This window comes from Oncorhynchus tshawytscha, linkage group LG01, assembly GCF_018296145.1.
Source record: "Oncorhynchus tshawytscha isolate Ot180627B linkage group LG01, Otsh_v2.0, whole genome shotgun sequence".
Lineage (NCBI taxonomy): Eukaryota > Metazoa > Chordata > Actinopteri > Salmoniformes > Salmonidae > Oncorhynchus > Oncorhynchus tshawytscha.
The window spans coordinates 55,060,950-55,086,548 of NC_056429.1; the positions used below are offsets into that span (position 1 = coordinate 55,060,950).

At 41.5% G+C, this 25,599-nt stretch overlaps 1 protein-coding gene across 1 annotated transcript; it reads left to right on the plus strand.

The window, feature by feature from the left end:
• Nucleotides 1–8,643: 8,643 nt before the first annotated feature.
• LOC112253305 lies at nucleotides 8,644–25,166 on the plus strand. The gene is made up of 5 exons (XM_024425311.2): nucleotides 8,644–8,906; nucleotides 21,111–21,252; nucleotides 23,173–23,576; nucleotides 23,690–23,918; nucleotides 24,164–25,166. The coding sequence occupies exons 1-5, from the start codon at nucleotides 8,799–8,801 to the stop codon at nucleotides 24,277–24,279; spliced, it is 999 nt and encodes a 332-aa protein (XP_024281079.1). The 5' UTR covers nucleotides 8,644–8,798; the 3' UTR covers nucleotides 24,280–25,166.
• Nucleotides 25,167–25,599: the final 433 nt, after the last annotated feature.

Genomic DNA, 25,599 nt, shown 5'->3' on the forward strand with positions numbered 1-25,599 from the left:
TAAACACTCACTCCATCATCTACTCACACACATATAATATGCACATACATTTATACTGACACTACACACGCACACCCACTTACATGCAAGCTGCTGCTACTCTGTTCATCTTATATGCTGTTGCCTAGTCAACTTACCCCTATCTACCTCCATCACTCCAGTATACCTGCACATTGTAAATATGGTATTGGAACTGACTCAGTATAGTATGTTTACTTACTTACTGATTGTGTTCTTAATATTTCTTCTTATTTCTCATGTATTGTTTTCTAGTATTACATTGTTATTGACTTTTGCATTGTTGGGTTTTGAGTTTGCAATTCACTGTACTTGTGCATGTGACATAAAAAAGTGAAAGTTGATCTTGAAACTCCGACCTAGCCGTTTTTAGCTAGCTAGCTAGCTTGACTTGCTATAAAGTTAGTGAAACAAAATGAGGAAAAAGTAAAAACACAAAACATGTTTTTATTATCACCTTGAAGCAATATTTTATCCTGTCTTGAGTGAAAAGGTCATATTTTGCAATCAAATCAAATCAAAGTTTATTTGTCACGTGCCGAATACAACAGTGAAATGCTTACTTACAGGCTTAAACCAATGGTGCGGGGGGGAAAAAGGTGTGTGTGTGTGTGTGTGTGTGGGTAAGTAAAGAAATAAAACAACAGTAAAAATACATTTGAAAAAAGAGTAGCAAGGCTACATACATACAGACACCTGTTAGTCAGGCTTATTGAGGTAGTATGTACATGTAGGTATCGTTAAAGTGACTATGCATATATGATGAACAGAGAGTAGCAGAAGCGTAAAAAGAGGGGTTGGCGGGTGGTGGGACACAATGCAGATAGCCCGGTTAGCCAATGTGCGGGAGCACTGGTTGGTCGGGCCAATTTAGGTAGTATGTACATGAATGTATAGTTAGTGACAATGCATATAAGATAAACAGAGTAGCAGCAGCATAAAAGAGGGGTGGGGGGGGCACACAATGCAAATAGTCCGGGTAACCATTTGGTTACCTGTTCAGGAGTCTTATGGCTTGGGGGTAAAAACTGTTGAGAAGCCTTTTTGTCCTAGACTTGGCACTCCGGTACCGCTTGCCATGCTGTAGTAGAGAGAACAGTCTATGACTGGGGTGGCTGGGGTCTTTGACAATTTTTAGGGCCTTCCTCTGACACCGCCTGGTGTAGAGGTCCTGGATGGCAGGCAGCTTTGCGCCAGTGATGTACTGGGCCATACACACTACCCTCTGAAGTGCCTTGCGGTCGGAGGCCGAGCAATTGCCGTACCAGGCAGTGATGCAACCGGTCAGGATGCTCTCGATGTTGCAGCTGTAGAACCTTTTGAGGATCTCAGGACCCATGCCAAATCTTTTTAGTTTCCTGAGGGGGAATAGGCTTTGTCGCGCCTTCTTCATGGCTGTCTTGGTGTGTTTGGACCAATCTAGTTTGTTGTTGATGTGGACACAAAGGAATTTGAAGCTCTCAACCTGCTCCACTACAGCCCCATCGATGAGTATGGGGAAGTGCTCGGTGCTCATTTTCCTGTAGTCCACAATCATCTCCTTAGTCTTGGTTACGTTGAGGGATAGATTGTTATTCTGGCACCACCCGGCCAGGTCTCTGACCTTCTCCATATAGGCTGTCTCGTCGTTGTAGGTGATCAGGCCTACCACTGTTGTGTCGTCAGCAAACTTAATGATGGTGTTGGAATCGTGCCTCGCCATGCAGTCGTGGGTGAACATGGCGTACAGGAGGGGACTGAGCACGCACCCCTGGGAAGCTCCAGTGCTGAGGATCAGCGTGGCAGATGTGTTGCTACCTACCATCACCACCTGGGGGCGGCCTGTCAGGAAGTCCATGATCCAGTTGCAGAGGGAGGTGTTTAGTCCCAGGATCCTTAGCTTGGTGATGAGCTTTGAGGGTACTATGGTGTTGAACGCTGAGCAGTAGTCAATGAACAGCATTCTCACATAGGTGTTCCTTTTGTCCAGGTGGGAAAGGGCAGTGTGGAGTGCAATAGAGATTGCATCATCTGTGGATCTGTTTGGGTGGTATGCAAATTGGAGTGGGTCTAGGGTTTCTGGGATAATGGTGTCGATGTGAGCCATTACCCGCCTTTCAAAGCACTTCATAGCTACGGACGTGAGTGCTACGTGTCTGTAGTCATTTAGGCAGGTTGCCTTTGTGTTCTTGGGCACAGGTACTATGGTGGTCTGCTTGAAGCATGTTGGTATTACAGACTCAATCAGGGACATGTTGAAAATGTCAGTGAAGACACCTGCCAGTTGGTCAGCACATGCCTGGAGCACACGTCCTGGTAATCCGTCTGGCCCCGCAGCCTTGTGTATGTTGACCTGTTTAAAGGTCTTACTCACGTCGGCTACGGAGAGCGACGTCCTCAGTGCACTTATTGATAAAGCCAGTGACTGATGTGGTGTATTCCTCAATGTCATTGGAAGAATCCCGGAACATGTTCCAGTTTGTGATAGCAAAGCAGTCCTGTAGTTTAGCATCTGCTTCATCTGACCATTTTTTCATAGACCGAGTCACTGGTGCTTTCTGCTCTAATTTATGCTTGTAAGCAGGATTCAGGAGGATAGAGTTGTGGTCGGATTTACCAAATGGACTACGAGGGAAAGCTTTGTACGCGTCTCTGTGTGTGGAGTACAAGTGATCAATCATTTTTTCCTCTGGTTGCACATTTAACATGTTTATAGAGATTTGGTAGAACTGATTTAAGTTTTCCTGCATTAGTCTCCGGCCACTAGGAGCGTTGCCTCTGGGTGAGTGGTTTCCTGTTTGCTTATTTTCTTATACAGCTGACCTAGTGTGGTCTAAGTGCCAGCATCTGTCTGTGGTAGTAAATATACTTTTCGTGGCTGTTTAACTGAGAACTCTCTAGGCAAGTAGTGTGGCCTGCAGTTTATCACAATATACTCTACTTCAGGCGAGCAAAATCTAGAGACTTCCTTAGATTTCGTGCACCAGCTGTTGTTTAAAAATATGCACAGACCGCCCCCCCTCATCTTACCGGAGTGTGCTGTTCTATCCTGCCGGTGTGACACGACTCCGTGAAGCATAGGATATTACAGTTTTTGATGTCCTGTTGGTAGGATATTCGTGATCTTACCTCGTCTAGTTTAATGTCCAATGATTGCACGTTAGCGAGTAATATTGATGTTAACGGCAGCTTTCCTAGTTGTCTTCTGCGGGTCCGGACGAGGCATCCGGCTCTTCGTCCTCTGCGTCATTTCCTTTTGCGAATAATTGGGATGTCTGCCCTTTGGGGTGTTTGGAGAATATCGTTTGAGTCCTGCTTGTTGTTGTTGTTGTTGAAGAAATCTTTGTCTAATCCGAGGTGAGTGATCGCTGTCCTGACATCCAGAAGCTCTTTGTCTAATCCGAGGTGAGTGATCGCTGTCCTGATATCCAGAAGCTCTTTGTCTAATCCGAGGTGAGTGATCGCTGTCCTGACATCCAGAAGCTCTTTGTCTAATCCGAGGTGAGTGATCGCTGTCCTGACATCCAGAAGCTCTTTGTCTAATCCGAGGTGAGTGATTGCTGTCCTGATATCCAGAAGCTCTTTGTCTAATCCGAGGTGAGTGATCGCTGTCCTGACATCCAGAAGCTCTTTGTCTAATCCGAGGTGAGTGATCGCTGTCCTGATATCCAGAAGCTCTTTGTCTAATCCGAGGTGAGTGATCGCTGTCCTGACATCCAGAAGCTCTTTGTCTAATCCGAGGTGAGTGATCGCTGTCCTGACATCCAGAAGCTCTTTGTCTAATCCGAGGTGAGTGATCTGTCCTGATATCCAGAAGCTCTTTGTCTAATCCGAGGTGAGTGATCGCTGTCCTGATATCCAGAAGCTCTTTGTCTAATCCGAGGTGAGTGATCGCTGTCCTGATATCCAGAAGCTCTTTGTCTAATCCGAGGTGAGTGATCGCTGTCCTGACATCCAGAAGCTCTTTGTCTAATCCGAGGTGAGTGATCGCTGTCCTGACATCCAGAAGCTCTTTGTCTAATCCGAGGTGAGTGATCGCTGTCCTGATATCTAGAAGCTCTTTTCTTCTGTAAGATACGGTTGCAGAAACATTATGTACAAAATCATTTACAATTATCGCAACAACAAAAAAACACATAATAGCACAATTGGTTAGGAGACCGTAAAACGGCGGCCATCTCCTCCGGCGCCCTTTCTCACAAAATGAATGCAATCTCTGACGAGAGACAGGCTCTCCTCCATATTGTGTGCAACACTCCGCAAAGATGGTGAAATGAAATACGTCACGATGTAAACGGAGAATAAGCATATTTGCGTTTAGACAGTGCGTTGGGATTAAACAGTGTCGGAATTGTAGTTCATGAGGTAGCCAGCTGTGAACAGTACCATCAGTTGAGAACCTAAGGGGGGCCGGCAGTAAACTGGGTATAGAGCCCCACAGTGGAGGTGTTATAATAACCAAAAAAAACCTAGTGAGCAAACAGGGAAATGGTTCTGATCGTTTTTCCACCATTCATTTTTCCCATAGGGGATTATAGAAACACTTCAATTAAGGCTTTCCCTGGTTTGATGTTTTGATAACCATGTAAATCTCGCTCAGACAAGGTGACTTTTATCAATATATTCGTCTCTATTTACTCTCAGATTCGAAAATGCTAATTAGCATCAAAGTAGACATCATGCAAAACTAAAAACCCCTGCAAGCTCCTGCACTTCATCTCTAGCTGTGTAAATGTTTTCCTCTTCTTCGTCTGAAGAGGAGAGGCGAGAAGGATCGGAGGACCAATATGCAGCGTGGTAAGTGTCCATGGTTGTTTATTAAACACATAAACTGAACATTCTATACAAAACAATAAACGTACCGTGAATAATGAAAACCAAAAACAGTACAGCGTGGTGTAAAACACAGACACGGAAACAAACACCATACCATACTAGGCCGAAACATAGAAATACCAAAATCATAGAAAAACAAACATAGACTGCCCACCCCAACTCAAGCCCTGACCATACTAAATAATGACAAAACAAAGGAAATAAAGGTCAGAACGTGACACGCTGATACTTTTGTTAGCAGGTATTGTGTAAATGTAAAACTTGCACAAGACAGTTCAAAGAATTGTCCATTTAAAGACATGTAGCCAATTCATTTATTACTACATTTAGGTAAAAATCCAGAGATTCTTACAGTGGTTCTTCCTTTAAAAGAATTCCAGAATTCTATGGCACGTTATTTAATTGTCAGCCATTGTTACCATTAATGCTAGTTAGTGCTAGTTTGACCACCAGAGGGCATCTTTGAGAAGAGTTTGAATATTGAGCTTTCAATATTGGTTGTACTAGAGAATGTAAAACCTTTTTTTATAAGAACATAGTATATGAGTTTGATTTTAAGAAATGTAGCTTAATTAATTAGATGAATATTATGGTGTTTCTATTCCAAGAAAAACAAAAAATAAAACCCTCAAGGGTCTCCATTGGGATGGAAGAGCATTACATTTCCACACTCTAATTGTAGTCTAACCAATATCCAAACGGAGATTCAGTGAAAATAAAAATCTTGTTGATTTATCAAGACCAGTCCCCCATGCTTGTCACAGAGCAGCTCTGTCTTGACCTCTGAATGCTCTCTCTTCCATTAATTTTGAAAGAGTATTTTCCAGTAAGCAACAATTTGTTTACCTTCATTAGCCTACTTTGTTCCATTATTTCTGTCATTCAGTGATATTTATTATCGAAAGCATAAAGATGCTGATGAAGAAATACAGTACTGTACAGTATATTCTTTATCCACCACTTTGCGGTAGCATGAGGTCGCCCATACGCACTTTAAACATTTGGATAATAAAGCATTTTGAAGATAGAAGCCGCCTGCATTTGTTTATTAGGCTACATTGCAGTCTGACAAGTAAACATAGCCTACAGTACATACTGTAGTAAACATGTTAAAGTGCTTAATTCCTTACATAAGGGAGAGCAGGCCATGTCCAGACTTTCTCAGTGACCTCAAGTACTCATTAACTCTGTCTTTAATGCTTTTTCAGGTTGGATCAGTCATGGACAGAAACTTCTGAGACGCGGTATCAATGATGAACACCCAGAGGTTCACTGGTAAACCACATTTTACTCGGGATCCATCCCAGTTGGTATTCTGTGTCCACTCGTGGTATCTCTCTTCGGTTACACATCCCTGGAATAGCAGAACAGCATAACGTCAGAAGAGGAATGGAAATGTCAGGGTAAACCGACGACCTGACGAACCCACCAAGATTGTTGACTCTGCCTGTCGGAGGTGGAGTTCCAGAGCTCACAGGTGTGCCTGGCATGGATTGTGACTCCATCTCGTTCTTCGCCCTCTTCAACGTGTCATTCTCCGCCTGACTCTCCGCCAATGCCGCCTGGCTCTGGACCAATGCATCAGCTGTCGCCTGTATCTCTGCCCTCAGAGAATGTTTCTCTTTCTGCTGGTCTGCCTTCAATGACTCGATCTCGCTCTTCAAAATTGGAATCTGATCCATGTGTACCTTCATCAGATGAGCAGAATGGTACCGCCCTGAGCCCCCATCGATTACAGTGGCCTATGATAGAAACGGTAGATCAGTGAAGAATTCAAAGTGACTCCAACACACAAATGCTGCATACACATTAAAAATAAATAAGACCTACACCACTTTTAGCTGCACATTACTCAACGCTAGTGAGACTCATGTCGCCTACGGCAGGCCTACAGTATATTTAAAAATATATTTTTCAATGACGTGACTCTTCGTCAATAATTACATTTAGAGGATTGGAGGATTCTACATGAATATCTAAGGGGCATTTTATCAATTAGTATATTTGAGTTTAACCACAATATTGTTGTATTATTTGTTCTGTCTTTTCTGGTGGATTAAACTGAAATTGCAACCAACTTTCTATGGCTTGTTTAAAAAATAAAGATCATTTGGAGATGATTTTGTTTTCAAACAACCTCAAGTGAGCGAGAAAAAGGCCATTCTTGAACATGGGGTGAGACATTGTTACGAAATTTGTAAATAAAGCAAGTTTGTTATTTAGAATGATTTATGTTTTTAGAGGGAGAGAAACCAAAAGCCTACCATCACTTCATGGGTCTCCCGGTCGCGCCGGCATGGGTACTGAACCAGCATCTGTAGCAACGCAGCTGCGCCACTCGGGCACAGTACAGCGTGACTGGTCGGGAGTAGGCAAAATAATCCTAACATTTCCACACCTTAATAAGTTAATAAGTTAAGTTCCACACCTCTAAGTTTCTCTTAGAATAAAAATCTTAGTGTAACAACAGTTTTAGTAAGTAAGTGCACAATTATCAGTTTCTATTTGGTTTATGTCGCCCATTCATTGTCAGTTAGAGACACAGTAGCGCCTTGGGACCCAAAAGCATAATCAGTACTCTAACTCCCCATTGCAATGGTCTGGAGCAATGAAGTGGTGAAGCAGGGTACTGTACTGCACCACAAATTATCTCTAAGTCCCGCCACAAAATCGCAAAACTTTTAGTTGAGCAACCACTGTACCTTTGCCTCGATTCGGCAGTCTCGTCCAGATCATCATGGCATTTGTAGTTCCTTATGATAGCCACATTAGCAGCTAATTAGCCATCCTTTTTTTGGGGGGGGTAAATATAGGTGAATATATTGCTAAAAGTCACCTTGTCCTAGAGAGATTTACAGTGTTATCAAAACGCCACGCTACGGTAAGCCTACTCAAAACACAGCCCTTATTTGAAGTGTTTCTAAAATCCCTTATGGGCAAAATGAATGGTGGAAAAACAATTGGAACCATTTCCCTGTTTGACCGCTAGGTTTTATGGGTATTATACTACTGTGGTACTCTGTTCTTGAGAGCTAGGCCAGACCATCTGGCTTCAATGTACTGTATCTGTCACTGGCTTGCGCCTGGGGTTTACAGTGTGAACTGCATGTTCACGTGAGCATGCTGTAGGGCTGTTGTAGTGAAGCTGTTGGTTATAAATTATAACCCAGCAGGTGATAGTACATCTTGTTAAGATTAATACAACTTGTGTACACACAAGGGCTTTATATAAAACAGCAGCACATTTTGTCAACTGACCATTAACCAGCCAGGCACAAAAATAGTCCATGTTAGATAACCTTAGCTAGTAGCTAGCTTATGCACACAGCATCATCACAGGTTAGTGCACAAGATGCTGTTCTGTCCTCCACAACATAACCTAGAATTGACAACGTCAAATTAATGGGTGAAACGACTTATTACAACTGTATCATATACCAATCATACTGGGGATGTTCAGTATGTCTTCTGGTTTTAAGGGGAAGAATTTCATGGCATACAACTGCTGGGGATCTCCATTATTTACATTTGGAAAGTCTCGAGGACTGAGGAATGGAGTCCTACTTGTTTCCATATTATTGTTATCAATTAGTACCTGGCAGTGTCCAAAATAGCCATTGAGCAGTTTCATATTGCAAAATATATACATACATTGTACCAGACATAATCATACTACGAATGTATACTACAAACAGCATCTGTGGAGAGGGAAAAGGAATACAGTCAAAGACAGTACATTTGAGAAACGCTTTGATAGAGTATTGCACGTGACGTCATACCGGAAACTATCGCTTTAAACACCGGACATATATATATATTTTTTTTTACAGCGTGCTTGCTTTCACTTTCAATGTTTTGATAACGTCCGTTGTTGACAGCAAATACGCGACTATTGCATTTGGAAACGGATACATTACCATTTAAGGAATATAACTTCAAGTCACATTAGATATTCGCGTGATAATATGCAAGAAATGCCGGAATCACAGCCGTCTAAATGTGAGGTGGAGCGGAATCACGAATGCATGATCCTACAACAAAGAATAGAGACGGCTAGCATTTGCAATAATAGAGTAAGACTGTTTTCCCTCAGTACTTCAAGTAATTTCACAATCTAGGTTGCACGTTGGTGTGTTTGGTCACATTTGGAAAGAGCTTACTACATATGACGTGTTCATCATAGAGATCCTAAATTATTATAATTCCTATGCTAATAGTGTTCATTCAGTGTCTACTGCAGGTGACCAGCTTCATATTTGTTAATCCACCACCTCGCTTTTGTTATGATGGACCATTCACACTTTAGCGGTCAGCTGTCTAGGTACTGTATAAAGAGTAATACTAAATGGGGTGCCTAGTGATGCTGTCTTCAATGTAATCTATTCTATTCGGCTAGCCAACGTCGCTTATGCCCGCAGCCTCTAGTGGGCCGCTGACAATAAAACAACAAAAACACATTTTTTAGGAATTCGATTAGTCATGTCAGCGAACAATTTTTAGGTTGGTAAATGAATCTAACCAGCTATCTAAATGTGTAGTAATCATGGCCGAATAACGAGCGAGCCCGCAGGACACTTGCCTAGGGGCCCTGTCACTTTAATAACTCTACCTACATCAACATATTACCTCGATGCCGGTGCCCCCGTACATTGACTCTTTCCCGGCACCCCCTGTATGTAGCCTCGCTATTGTTATTTACTGCTGCTCTTTAATAATTTGTTATTCTTCTCTCTTACTTTTTTGGGGGTATTTTCTTAAAACTGCATTGTTGGTTAAGGGCTTGTAAGTACGCATTTCACTGTAATGTCTACACCGGTTGTATTCGGTGCATGTGACAAATACAAATTGATTTGATTTGACCTCAAGGAGGCCCTCATTGATTTTGTTAGTCATTCTCTCGCTCTGCCCAATGGCAAAATGAATAGAATTCATCAAACCACACAACTCAAGTTTGAATTCATATCAGTTGTGTCAGTGGTTATGTTCGAGAGGATCAAACCGTAATGTATCATTGGTCAATTCTGACTGACTGATCTACAAATAATAATGAGTAGTTATTTATAGTGTAAGGTGATTTGTAGATCAGTCAGTCGGTAGTCGCCTGCACTGTCGGCTGCAATGACAAACAATCCCAGAGATACTGGATATAATGACGAGATGCCTATATCTCCGCCCTAACAATGGGATTTGTAGTCCACTTAGCGAAATGACAGGCTCTCAAGCTCTCGCCTATTCCTCTTTTTGGAGTGGGTGGATGCATCTTGTTATTTGGATACTTTTTTGAATATTCGATGAGGGTGTTGACTTCAACCACTTGTTTTCAATGGAGAATGAGATGCAATGCTAGCCTCATGAATATGCATAGACGTCTCGGATTTCGACAGGGACAACTCAGATATGAATTGTTTTTTTATAATTGTATAATTTAGCTAGTCATGTTTAAACAACAGTAATTGTGTAAAGGCAGGGATGCAGGTCTGTGTTCAAAACAACTACAAGTGTGCTTGCTCTAGTTCCTCAATGGCACAGCTAGGAGAGCAACAACAACAAAAACGTATATTTTAAGACTGTTCTTTGAGTCATAAGTGCACTGAAGTTACTTAGGAACTGTGCACACTTTGGAGAGGTGTGTGGCCATTTTGAAACACCAGTTAGTCCTCTCACTCAAACCCTTGTCATTTTATGGTCTTATGTTGCACCTACGCCAAATTTTCAGAGAATATTCTTATCATGTTACTGAATGTTTCCAGAGTATTTTGTTATTAACAAATGCGGCGTACAGTAAAATGTAAAATGCACATAAAGTTAATAGTGTACTGTTTGGATTCAGTCTTGTCAGGTGAACTGTTCTGTCATCACCTTTAGTCTAATCATTTTCCCTTTTAATTGCTACTATGGTTATGCATATGCTTTCTATATTTCTTCTGTAAGAAGCATTTCAATTTAGCCCTATCCTTTTAGGCCAATTTCCACAAGTGTAAAGGGTTTAATAATTAATGATGTGCTTAACGTGGCCTCTTCCACTCTGGTCTTATTTCTGTTGTGGATTGGGTTTCTTTGTGCCAATGGAAAGTGTACACAACTATGAGCAAACCAGCGTGTGTATTAAATACATGGAATTGTATTGTGATGATACAGATTACATGTAATGGATCCTGCACACAATATACTTTTAAAAAAAATAATAATAATCCAGGAATAACATTTGATGTGTAATAACAGTATTTGGTGGAATATAGTTAAAATGATAGTAATTGCCCATAATTCTGCACCTTTGGATACTTGTATTTCCAATTTTGATCATCACATTTTAGTGACTGCAAAGAAAATGTATTGATCTACTGGGGTTTTTAAAATACAGACTAACTTTCTGTTTTGTCTGCTTGGACTCAAGGTTGCGTTCATCTTTTTGCAGGCTGTCAGGTTCTTTTGATGAATGTATTTATGTTTTGAGAAGGCAACTAATCTACATTTTTTAAATGCATTTACTGTCTTGCAAAAGGCCACACAGATCTGTGTCTTGTGGTCTCTGTTTTGAAAATCAACATCGTTCCAAAAAATGCTTGTATACGATTGAGAAAAACTGTAATGGCTCACAAAATAGAAATTCAACTTTTGATGTGTGTGTCTATAGCACTCCTTGGGGGGAGGTGTATACCCCAAAGATAGGACTTATACATATTGTCATGTTGGAGATATAAAGAAAATAATTGTGGATTTTTAGGTAAAATGGACATGCTTTTTGGGGAGACTGAACATATTAACAAAAGCCTGTGAGTTTGTAAGTCTTAGGGAGTGAACGTTACTTATAATAAGGGTTACATGGAGAAAATCAGCCCTCCCTTAAGCAAAATGGATTTGACCTTACCCTCCCTGAACGCTTGAAAAAATAAAAAATGACCCTCCCCTATACCCAAAATAATAATTAAAGCAAAGTGTATAGCAGATGTATAACATGTCTACCGTTTACTCTCACTTATTGGACAGAACAGAGCCTTAGATATTCAGTTTGAGCTGTTCTTCATCCTGTAAGCATTAAATGGTAACGTGGGAATTTTGATAGCTCACAGGGCTGCGGGCTAGAAGGTTGTGGGTTCGTAAACAACCGTGGACAGGACTAGGGTTGGAAAGATCTCCTTTATAGTAAAAGCTTTGCATGAATCTATCATCGTATTTGCAGGTCCCAGAAAAAAATTGCCTTTTATATAGATGATATGCAATTCTCATAATTGTATATATTAGCTGGATGTCTTATTAACACAACACTAATTACGGGAATTACAGGCTAAGAATGGACAGAGAGTTCATCTTATCATATTTCTCTAATGCCAAATTTGTGTATCTTGTTTGCAACAAAACTGTCCCTGTTTGCAAATAATTAAATCTGAAACGTCATTAGGAATCTGAGCATGGTACTACTGTACTTTCAGAAGTTAGGCCTACCTTTCCACCCCAGACATAGTGGACCTAACTACTTAGAAATGTTTTAGTTTTAACTGCTGGCTACTCTACTCTTAACCTACTCTTATCCCAACAACAGCAGGTCACACGTGTTTCCCTAAAAGCTGTCTGGGTTTAAACATCTTCTATTGTACAGAAAGTGAATAGCTTAATAAATTGATAGTGACAGAATTAGATTACTTCACAAGCAAAGTCGGCCTCTGAATGTCAAAGAAACTAAACAATGATATCCTCATATGCATTGGAGTGACGTCTTTCCCAGGTATTTTAAAGCTTGTTTCTAGCATAAAGCATTGGGACCAAATCACCGTTATAGATCACTTTTATATAATTGTATCCGTTTTTATTTTCTTCTCAATCTTAAGCTAACATGTTTTTTTTGTTGCCATTTTCTTCAATAAAAGTTAGGCCTATGGCATACCCTCTCATACCCCCTCAATTTGAGTATTGTTTTAACTTAACAGCCTACGTTTGTGTCAGTGAAGGACTATTTAAAGAGTGCATGGTGGGTGGTGGATTTGACCCACAAATCTATGGCTATAGCAGCCTATAGCCTAATTTCATCTGTCAAACAGGTAGGTGTACCTCTTATTTCTTAAATGGGAAGAAATAGGCTCCAACACAAAGCCCTCTTGTTAGTAAAGACAGTTTAAATGAATTATGCCTACTCGAATTTGACTACTTTCAGCACCATGAGCTGTCCATTTCCAATTGATTGTGCCACGGCTGCTGCTTCAAGTTTCAGCACCACAATGTAAGTTACTCGAGTCTGGCTTATTGTGAGGTCAATAACTCTGAAAAATACATCATGGGAAAGAAACATATTGTTTTTAATAAATTCAAATATAGTAGCAGCAAGCTATCAAAGTTGACCTCTGGTCCTTTCATCTTCGTACTCTCTTTCTCAAACTGAACAGAACCTAATCAAATATACTTTTGGAAGAAACCTTTCACTCTCCTCCTGAAATGCCATCGTAGCCCTACACAGTACAGCCATTGGTTAAGCAGCTCACACAAAGCAGAGCAGGCTGGGGCTCAGGGTTGGAATATCCATTGCAGTGTGTAATGCAGCCTAGTTTAATTTAAACCATCCCAGCACCAATCTTAGAAATATAACTTTGCCTGTGCTTCTCTGAGCATGCACTTCGTAGCCTATAGGCTATGGATCATTTGATTTGAGACCACACTAGATAGCCTATATAGCCTATGGAGAATCAGAGACAATAAGCAACTAATTCTAAAACATTTAATCAATTACATAACCCTCCCCTGGACTAGATTTAAAAAAATACTTAACCCTCCCCTTGACTGAAATTGAAAAAGCATGACCCTTTGCCATTTTCCTCCAGGTCACCATTCTGTAAATTTCAATAAGTCCCTTAGGTCAAAACACGGATAGCCATTTCGAAGGAAAGGCCTGGCTGAGCACAAAAACAATAATTTAGAAAATATTGTAATTTCCATTTGTACTTATGTAAATGTGATATTTCTGTTTTTTGTTTTTAATACATTTGCAAAAATGTTAAAAAATATATACTTTTTTTTGCTTTGTCATTATGGGGTATTGTGTGTAGATTGAGGAGGGGAAAAAACAATATCATCCATTTTAGAATAAGGCTGTAATGTAACAAAATGTTGAAAAAGTCAAGGGGTCTGAATACTTTCTGAATGCACTGTATATGTATACACTTTATATAGAAAAGTATGTGGACACCCCTTCATATTAGTGTATTCTGCTATTTCAGCCACACCCATTGGTGACAGGTGTATACAGTCGAGCACACAGCCATGCAATCTCCATAGACAAACATTGGGAGTAGGATGGCCATACTGAAGAGCTCAGTGACTTTAAACGTGTCACCATCATAGGAAGCCACGTTTCTAACAAGTCAGTTTGTCAAATTTCTGCCCTGCTAGAGCTACCCCGGTCAACTGTAAGTGCTGTTTTTGTGAAGTGGAAACGTCTAGGAGCAACAATGACTCAGCCGCAAAGTGGTACGCCACACAAGCTCACAGAACGGGACCGCCAAGTGCTGAAGCACACAGCGCGTACAAATTGTCTGTCCTCGGTTGCAACACTCACTACCAAACTGCCTCTGGAAGCAATGTCAGCACAATAACTGCTTCTTTGGGAGCTACATGAAATGGGTTTCCATGGGCGTGCAAATGCCTAAAATCACTATGCGCAATGCCCAGCGTTGGCTGGAGCGGTGTAAAGCTCACCGTCTTTGGACTCTGGAGCAGTGGAAACACGTTCTCTGGTGTGATGAATCACGCTTCACCATCTGGCAGTCCGACGGACAAATCTGGATTTGGCGGATGCCAGGAGAACGCTGCCTGCCTGGCCTGCACAGAGCCCTGACATCAACCCCATTGAACACCTTTGGGATGAATTGGAACGCCGTCTGCGAGCCAGGCCTAATCGCCCTACATCAGTGCCTGACCTCACTAATGCTCTTCTTTCTGATTGGAAGCAACTCCCCGCAGCAATGTTCCAACATCTAGTGGAAAGCCAGAAGAGTGGAGGCTGTTGTCACAGCAAAGGGGGGACCAAGTCCATATTAATACCCATGATTTTAGAATGATGTGTTCGACAAGCAGGTGCCACATACTTTTGGCCATGAAGTGTATACAGTGCATTCGGAGTGTGCAGGCCCCTTGACTCTTTCCACATTTTGCTACGTTACCTTATTCTAAAAACGTAATAAATGGTTTTATTTCCTCACTAATCTACATACAATTCCCCAGAATGACCAAGCAAAAACAGATTTTTAATATATTTTGCCAAAATAAAACTACAAAAGCTGAAATATCACATTTACATTCACTACCGGTCAAAAGTTTTAGAACACCTACTCATTCAATCATCCGTTCACCTACGCTGCGCCTCACAAAGACACAGTGGTTAGAACCAAAAATATCAAATATGGACTCATCAGACCAAAGGACAGATTTCCACCAGTCTAATGTCCATTGCTCGTGTTTCTTGGACCAAGCAAGTCTCTTCATCTTATTGATGTCCTTTAGTGGTTTCTTTGCAGCAATTCGAGGCCTGATTCACGCAGTCTCCTCTGAACAGTTGATGTTGAGATGCGTCTGTTACTTGAACTCTGTGAACCATTTATTTTGGTTGCAATTTCTGAGGTACAGTTAACTCTAATGATCGTATCCTCTGCAGCAGAGGTAACTCTGGGTCTTCCTTTCCTGTGGTGGTCCTCATAAGAACCAGTTTCATCATAGCGCTTGATGGTATTTATGACTGCACTTGAAGAAACTTTCAAAAGTTCTTGAAATGTTCTGGATTGACTTACTTTCATGTCTTAAAGTGTCTTAAAGTAATGATGGACTGTTACTTCTCATTGCTTATTTGAGCTGTTCTTGGTATTTTTCCAAATAGGGCTATCTTCTGTATACTACCCCTACCTTGTCACAACACAACTGATTGGCTCAAACGCATTAAGAAGGAAAGAAATTCCACAAATGAACTTTTAACAAGGCACACCTGTTAATTGAAATTCAATCCAGGTGATTACCTCATGAAACTGGTTGAGAGAATGCCAAGAGTGTGTGAAGCTATCATCAAGGCAAAGGGTGGCTACTTTGAAGAATCTCAAATATAACATATATTTTGATTTGTTTAACACTTTTTTGGTTACTACATGATTCCATATGTGTTCTCATCGTTTTTGATGTCTTCACAATTATTCTACAATGTAGAATATAGTCAAAATAAAGAACAACCCTGAAATGAGTAGGTGTGTCCAAACTTTTGACTGGTACTATATACAGTGGCAAGAAAAAGTATATGAACCCTTTGGAAATACCTGGATGTCTGCATAAATTGGTCCTAAAATGTGATCTTATCTTCATCTAGGTCACAACAATAGACAAACTCAGTCTGCTTAAACTAATAACACACAAATAATTATACGTTTTCATCTTTATTGAACACACCGTGTAAACAATCACAGTGCAGGGCGGGAAAGGTATGTGAACCCTTGGATTTAATAACTGCTTGACCCTCTGGCAACAATAACCTCAACCAAACATTTTCTGTAGTTGTGGATCAGACCCGCACTACGGTCAGGAGGAATTTTGGACCATTCTTCTTTACAATACTGTTTCAGTTCAGCAATATTCTTGGGATGTCTGGTGTGAACTGCTCTCTTGAGGTCATGCCTCAGCATCTCAATCAGGACTCTGACTGGTCCACTCCAGAAGGTGTATTTTTTCTATTGAAGCCATTCTGTTGTTGATTTACTTCTGTGTTTTGGGTCGTTGTTCTGTTGCATCACCAATCTTCTGTTGAGCTTCAATTGGCAGACAGATAGCCTAACATTCTCCTGCAAAATGTCTTGATAAACTTGGGAATTCATTTTTCCGTCGATGATAGCAAGCTGTCCAGGCCCTGAGGCCAGACAGGAGTAAGGATTTTGGCTTTCAGTCTGATTGGGACTGGATAGGAAAATAGCCTAGGCTTTGGGATAGGAGAAGATATAATTTCCCCTAATGCTTCTGATTTGTTAAACAAACTATATCTGTGACAGAGTTGTCTATGTAGTGGATTGTGCATAGGCCCATCAATCAAATGTATTTGTAAAGCCCATTTTCATCAGCCGATGTCACAAAGTGCTATACAGAAACCCAGCCTAAAATCCCAAACTGCAAGCAATGCAGATTTAGAAGCACGGTGGCTCGGAAATACTCCCTAGAAAGGCCAGAACCTAGGAAGAAACCTAGAGAGGAACCAGGCTCTGAGGGGTGGCCAGTCCTCTTCTGGCTGTGCCGGGTGGAGATTATAACAGTACATGGCCAAGATGTTCAAACGTTCATAGATGACCAGCAGGGTCAAGTAATAATAATCACAGTGGTTGTCGAGGGTGCAAAAGGTCAGCACCTCAGGAGTAAATGTCAGTTGGCTATCAAATTTGTGACTGTCTGAAGAGTCACAATGACAGCTCAAATAGTCACATGTTCTTTTATAGACTTTACTGTAGGGGTTTCCTGTTAGGTTTATTAACTGCGTTCAGGGAGCATGTTCAATCCGGCAGTGACAATTATGCGCGTGCTTTGAATTTTTTGGCGATTTTGTGTGAAGTAAATATGCTACGCTAAAGGCTTCCATGCGGCCTGCAACCTGCTTGGATAATGCTCCATTTTGTTTTATGCTATTCTGCTGCTGCGCATGTTGTGTATTTTGTGGGATTGCGTTATTGCCCACATTGGTGAACATTTTTGTAATTTGTGTCTTGTCGTTACATTTTTTGGGAAATGTGAAGATGTTATATATATAACGTATAATAAATGATTATCCATCATAAAGATAAAGGATACTGACAATGAAAAGAGAGCAACCGATTTATAGACTGTGATGAAAGTAAGCTTGACAGAGAAAGTGTCAAGATGATCTGATGTAAGATGCATGTTTTACAAAAACCTTTTTCGAAGAAAAAAAAACTTAATGGATGTTACATTGCATGTGACAATGGCGCCCAACATGGGGTGGTCTCTCGTGGGGGAATAGGTCAAAGGGGGGTGAATGTTGTGAAACTAGCCTATGTAGTGAAGCTGTGGAGTTAGCTTACGGTACATTCCTACTGTACCTCGGTTACACTCACCCCCTCTAAACTCGCTCCATAGCAACCCCAGCCGTTGAGATGTGCCCAACTGCGGATCCGTGTCACGGCAGCAATGATCTAACTTAGCCGTATTAGCTTCCTCCCTCTCTGAGTACAACTCAGGGTAAACTGTCTGTACCACATCTTGGACCTGGGGCCCTCTGCCTAGCCAGCACACGTGACCGCCCATCTGACAATATACGAACCAGTTAAGCTATTCAAAAGCAACATTGGAGATATTTCAAGTGGAGTGAGCTTATGGCACTTTCTTACCTCTGTTACACTACAAACATCTTTAAAAACATCTACAAACTTCTTTAGAGTCCAATCTCAGGTGAAGAAGCCTCTTATTCACAAAGCCATCTCCCTATAAGGGACAACTGTTTGGGCAAGGTATTTAATAGCTATGAATCATAATCATAACACAATCACCTTTGGGTGGCCATAATCACAGCGTTCTTCAATTGGTTGTTCAGAACAGCACCGTTTCTGTTGAATCAAATGTTTCACACCAACCATTGTATCCTGCTGAACGCGGCCTAGGTTTGACACTCTTTTAGAGATATCTGCTGATAATCAGACTGGTGATATCAACTCATATATTTACATATATGTATACATCAAGTTATGTTAGAAAATAATTTAACAGAATAATAATGAATTATATAAATTTCCTTTTGTTGAAGGCTGCTCTCTCATTCCCATATTAGTCCACCACAGATGATTGTAGTGTCAGCTTTACTCTGTATTCTCCACCTATAGAAAATGTATCAAAAATGTAAGATTGGGAAAAAACGGATTGCCTTTTTTGAAGCAGTGCATTGTAAAAATGTTTGTTGTGTACACTAATAAATGCAAGGACCTGTTAAATCCCAGGAACCGGTAAATTATGTAAACTTCATTAATATTCAAATTGAAAATGCATCAACGTAATGTTTTCTGCATCTCTTCAAATATGATGTGGCATATAACAACCCAACTTGCACGGTAAAATGATTGACTAAACACGATTCAATTTGCATATTAATGAGTGCGATGACAGATTATAATATTTGGGGGGGGGGGTTTCCCTTCGGGGAACGTCTATAATCTCCAGCATTTTATTTTCCTGAAATAGTGAGAGAAAAAAACAAATAGATAACTTTAAGAACAATGAAACTTAATTTTAATCAAATCTTCATAAAAGCCTTCGTAGTGACATTTTAGTTTCTGTGTGAGGGGAATTCTAAGTTTTTCTATATAATTAATTATATAAAATGATTTGTTTTGCCTAGCTTTTTTTGGAACATTGCTAATGTCAGCGTTTTTGAAATGCTGCTATTTATAGTCCTTTCCTCGTACGTGTTTGTCATAGCTTTCTGTGAATGTCTGTCACCATTGTCTGTCGAAGGTGACACATTTAAACGTAGAGGTAGCTTTATGATATACAGAACCTTTAAGGAAATTATTGCTTTTTTAAATGTCAGACTGGCACACATAAAATCATTGAAGCTTCACCAATGTTCTATATAAATCCACAAGAACAAAGGGGAGGAGCTCAGCGCAGTGGAGAGGAAGGTGCATCATTACGCATGAAAGGACCGTGAAGACATGAGACACACAGCTCAAAATGCTCCCCTATTGATCTTGTTTAGGGACAATACAATTATCCTACCTAGACTAGCCTACAACACCACAATGCAATGAAAAATTGCATTATTGTTTTCAAGTGAGCACAAAATTGTACTCCAGGCCTTTAAACTGCAGTGAACGTGTCATTTGATTAACAGCTCAAAAACGCTGTGATTTGAATGTTTCATTCCATTTGGATCAGTTGTGGGGCTACTCTCGACAGTTTATAATGTCTAGAAAGGCACAGTAGCAGGCCAGTCTGGCTGTATTCATACTTCTGATACTAAAATGCGCTGACTGTTGCAGATTATCATTCTCAAGTCTTTCTTTAATAATGTGGCCACATATGCTCCGAGCCCAGTTATTCAGGAAAGCTTAAGGCACGCTCTGCCTCCTCTCCAATCCGAGTGCCTATTCCTCACGCACATAGAACCGAACGCTTCATTATAGCCTAAATATTTGTAATTTAACTTTTAAAATGTGTTATCCTTTTTATGTGTGGCATAAACACAATCACTCACAATGTTTTAATCGGATTTTGGTTCTTCAAAAGTCTTCTGTAGGCTACCTGCGCACATTCGTCCAGTCCAATATAATTCCAGCATCCAAACTGTGCACAGGCCATTCAATGAATGGAAAGAGACATCTGTTACAAATCACTAAAAGTTTAATGACATTTAAAGATTGTCAAGCCAAGCCTTCGGTACTGGGTACCATGTAGGGAGGGATGTATTTTCTGTTTGTCCAGATTGACATAGGCCTAGTCTAGTTGAAAACGCAAACCATGATGTTGAAGAGCCCAAAGTTGGTAATCGGTATGCAGTTATGTTTTGCTTATTGGTTGTATGGTGCATTGGCACAGAAACCTGTTGGTGGAAAATGTGTTACATATATTTTATAAATATAGCATCAACATATTGAACACCTGATTTCCCCCTAGCTGATCATTGTCTGCAGCCGGCTCGGATCGTAGTGTAATGAAACAGGCAGGGAGAGTTAGCTCCTCTGTGGTGGTCGGTGAATCCTCAACCTTCTGGCCCGTAACCCTGCGTGACATCACTGTGCCACAAAAGCATACTGAAGTGACAAAGTCGATATCCACGTTTATAAACACAGGGTCACTACAGTTATTATTTGTGGTCATAATCATGAATTAATTCAATGAGGGTCGGAAGGTGTGCAATTTATTTTACAGCACTACAGGGAGGGTAATGTGATCATATTTGTTACGTTGGTGGGGGGGATTTTTTTATTACACTACCAGTCATTTTCTAACTGTCCCTTATAATGGTAACTGTGGTAATTTGTCTGACCAATAACCGTCATCCAAAATTCCATTACCTTCACAGCCCTAGATTTGTGTGGTCACAAAAGAAGGTGACAGATCCATAGATGGGAGGTGTTATAAGTGTTTGTTGCACTGAGTACATAAACCTCTTTGTTCTGTTGTAGCCATTTAAAGACTGTTTGACGCCACAACCTAGATCACTTAAAAATAAGAGATCTTGGCAACACAATACAGTAGATGGAAAGTGTCTTTCAAAACCATTCACTCATCAGCCATCTGCGTTTCTCTTTCCTTCACAGACAATGAAGATGGAGATGGACATATTTAACCCTTCCCACACTACAGAGCTCCAGTTCCTCAGGTCGCGTGTTCGGGAACTGGAGAAAGAGAAGGTCGAAATGGCAGCTGAAAACCAACGGCTACATAACATGCTAGTGAAGGGTGAGGATGAGTAAAATCAATATACAGTTGAAGTCAGAAGTTAACATACACTTAGGTTGAAGTCATTAAAACTTGTTTTTCAACCACTCCACAAATTTCTTGTTAACAAACTATAGTTTTGGCAAGTCAGTTAGGACATCTACTTTGTACATGTAATTTTTCCAACAATTGTTTACAGACAGATTATTTCACTTATAATTCACTGTATCACAATTCCAGTGTATCACAATTCAACAGTCAACACTAAGTTGACTGGGCCTTTAAACAGCTTGGAAAATTCAAGAAAATTATGTCATGGCTTTAGAAGCTTCTGATAGGCTAATTGACATCATTTGAGTCAATTGGCGGTGTATCTGCAGATGTATTTCCAGGCCTACCTTCAAACTCTTGACATCATGGGAAAATCAAAAGAAATCAGCCAAGACCTCAGAAAAAAATTGTAGACCTCTACAAGTCTGGTTCATCCTTGGGAGCAATTTCCAAACGCCTGACGGTACCACATTCATCTGTACAAACAATAGTACGCAAGTATAAACACCATGGGACCAATCAGCCATCATACTGCTCAGGAAGGAGACGCGTTCTGTCTCCTAGAGATTAACGTACTTTGGTGCGAAAAGTGCAAATCAATCCCAGAACCACAGTAAAGGACTTTGTGAAGATGCTTGAGGAAACTGGTACAAAAGTATCTATATCCACAGTAAAATGTGTCCTATATCGACATAACCTGAAAGGCCGCTCAGCAAGGAAGAAGCCACTGCTCCAAAACCGCCATAAAAACAGCTAGACTACGGTTTGCAACTGCACATGGGGACAAAGATCGTACTTTTTGGAGAAATGTCCTCTGGTCTGATGAAACAAAAATAGAACCGTCGTTATGTTTGGAAGAAAAGGGGGGAGGCTTGCAAGCCGAAGAACACCATCCCAACCGTGAAGCACGGTGGCAGCATCTTGTTGTGTGGGTGCTTTGCTACAGGAGAGACTGGCGCACTTCACAAAATAGATGGCATCATGAGGTCGGAAAATGATGTGGATATATTGAAGCAACATCTCAAGACATCAGTCAGGAAGTTAAAGTGTATAACTTTAGACCGTCCCCTCGCCCATACCCGGGCGCGAACCAGGGACCCTCTGCACACATCAACAACATTCACCCACGAAGCATCGTTACCCATCGCTCCACAAAAGCCGCGGCCCTTGCAGAGCAAGGGGAACTACTACTTCAAGGTCTCAGAGCAAGTGACGTCACCGATTGAAACGCTATTTAGCGCGCACCGCTAACTAAGCTAGCCGTTTCACATCCGTTACAAAAGCTTGGTCGCAAATGGGTCTTCCAAATGGAAAATGACCCCAAGCATACTTCCAAAGTTATGGCAAAATGGCTTAAGGACAACTAAGTCCTGGAGTGGCCATCACAAAGCCCTGACCTCAATCCTATAGAAAATATGTGGGCAGAACTGAAAAGGCGTGTGCGAGCAAGGAGGCCTACAAACCTGACTCAGTTACACCAGCTCTGTCAGGAGGAATGGGCCAAAATGGGAAGCTTGTGGAAGGCTACCTGAAACATTTGACTCAAGTTAAACAATTTAAAGGCAATGCTACCAAATACTAATTGAGTATATGTAAACTTCTGACCCACTGGGAATGCGATGAAAGAAAGAAAAGCTGAAATAAATCATTCTCTCTACTATTATTTTGACATTTCACATTCTTAAAATAAAGTGGTGATCCTAACTGACCTAAGATAGGGAATTTTTATTTGGATTAATTGTTAGGAATTGTGAAAAACTGAGTTGAAATGTATTTGGCTAAGGTGTATGTAATCTTCCGACTTCATCTGTAATTGTATAGTTCAACTGCTCTGGACTGATCACATTCCCTCATGAAAGTTTCTTCTTTCTTTGTGGTGTCATCCCCCAGAGATCCCTGGCCTGCTGTCCACCATGTGGCAGACCTTGGGCCAAGCCAACCAGCCCCCCCACCCTGCAGTGTCCCCACATGCGGTCTCTACGGCAACAGGGAGGGGCGAGAGCTACACGTACACACACCACCACTCCGTGTCAGGACACTTTGGCCAAGGGTTCAGTTCTCCACTCCATCATCAGCCCATGTCCAACCGCTCAGCTATGACACAGGACATGAATGAAAGCATGTCCAACTTTGGACCCGAGATGGCCATCAGTGAGCACAGTGTGGACGGAGACTTGGAGCTGAGTGACATCACAGAGAACGACGACCTCCACAGCTCTCTGTGTGGCTCAGCATCCAACCTACCTGTGATGAGGACATGCTCAGAGACACACTGTGTTAATGGGACTGGCCATGTAAGGAAAAATGCTGTTCATTCCAGATAAAGACCTTCCTCCAAAGGTTATGAAGGTCTAAATGTGTTTTTAATTCTGACCACATTTGCTCTCTCTCCCTATTGGTTGTGCAGGTTAACCAGGTGGAGGTATACCCGGGTTCCGGTGTCTTCTGTGAAATGCGGTCCTGGCATGCAGCCAATCAGACGCAGTCTCCCACGGCGATGGCGCGCACCCTGTTGCTGGGCGTGTTCGACATGGACACCCTGCTTAACAGCAACCTGCGAGGGGGGAGGAGCCGCAGACCAACGTTCCCCAACCACCGCACCGCCCTGGACCCACACAAGCTAAACGCCATCTATAGTACGTGTATTATTGACACATTCCCTGATCAACAGCCTTACCAACAACCTTCAACCACCTGTCATTGTATTTTTCTCCCAAGTGCACTTGATCATTCATTGATAAGTGAAAACAACACACTCACTTTCTCGATCATTAGAAAGATACATAACTGGTACAGTTAAAGTAAAACATGGCTGTTCCTCACTCCTGCGTTGTCCTCCCTCCTCCAATTGTTGTTGTGCTGTCACTCTCTCCCTCCGCAGATGCCACGCTGGCCCGCTTCCCATTGGCCAGGAAGGGGCAAATTGGCACCGGCATCAACTCCAAGCTGTCTGAGATCCGGTTCCGATCCAGGAGAGCCAACCCCAGTTATCTATGAAGGACTGTTCCTGCCCAAACGCCAAGTTTATTCAATCAACATTTTTGTTCTAGTTTTTTTTTATCACATTAACTATGTCAGTGTATCAGTGCATGTGCCTGCCAAATATCTTGCCTATGAATTTTTTCACATTGGCTTTAACATTGTCTTCAGCTAGAGATACTGTGGAAGAGAATGGCAAAATTACTCAAAAGACAGCCTAATGATAGAGGAAGGATTCAAGACCAGTGGAAAAAGGTACAAAAGATCTAGCATTGATGGTTATATCCACCCTCTGTCACCAGCCAACCATTAGCAAACCACACGGGAACAGCCCCCGGGGTATTCTCCCTGACTGATAGAGATGCATAGATCCAGGACTGCTGACCCATGTGTGATCAACCAGTGGAGGAACGGAGGCTTCAGTCATGTCTCACCAGACAGACGCCTCACTGTCGTTGACCTCTACCCACTTAGACCGAGGAGGGGGGGGTGGAGGGGGGTCCAAATGATATTTCTCCATTGATTTCTCTGATCCTAGGCATTAAGCTAACTCCAAAAGCTCCATTACCACCCCGTGGTCCCCTCCTTAACCTCTTCCTCCATCCCTCTTCTTCCCCCTGAGATAAGCATCATGCCTAATGGACCCCAGGTACTCTGAGCCTCCGGGAGGATGACGGCATGAATGAATACATCTTAACGGACTTAAACAGTGTGTGACTCTCCCCAAGTCCACTATGTCCACAGGGCCCACATGAAGAGACTAGGACAGGAGATGTGGCTTGATGCAGATATTACATATTGGAGAAGATGTAACCGATGGTAATGAGGAACGGTCAAGTTTGTTATTTTATATCCGGTCATGTCTGACCATTGAATATGGTGCATTAAAGGACTGCAGTTTGTCATTGTCCTTCATATGTTGTCTCTCTAGTCATCTGTGGAAAGGTTAGGTAATTATGCATTAACCACTCGCTTAAAAGCTACTTAGGCCGCGTTCACACAGGCAGTCCAATTCTGATATTTTTTCCCATTCATTTTTACCAATCACATCAGATATTTTTCAGAGCTCATCTGATTGGTCAAAAGACTTAATTAGTTAAATAAATGTAATTGGGCTGCCTGTCTAAGCGCAGCCTTAGTTTTGGGCAGATGCACCACATCAAATAGGACATTACTCCTGAAATAAAATGACACAAAAAGAGGATCATAGGCAGTAATTACAATTAGCCACTTGCCATTGATGAATTGAAATATCCACTGAAGTAGCCATGTGACCATTTTCAGATGCATTACTCTCAGGCTCTTTGGCTGTGTATAAACAGACCAATGTACAAACAG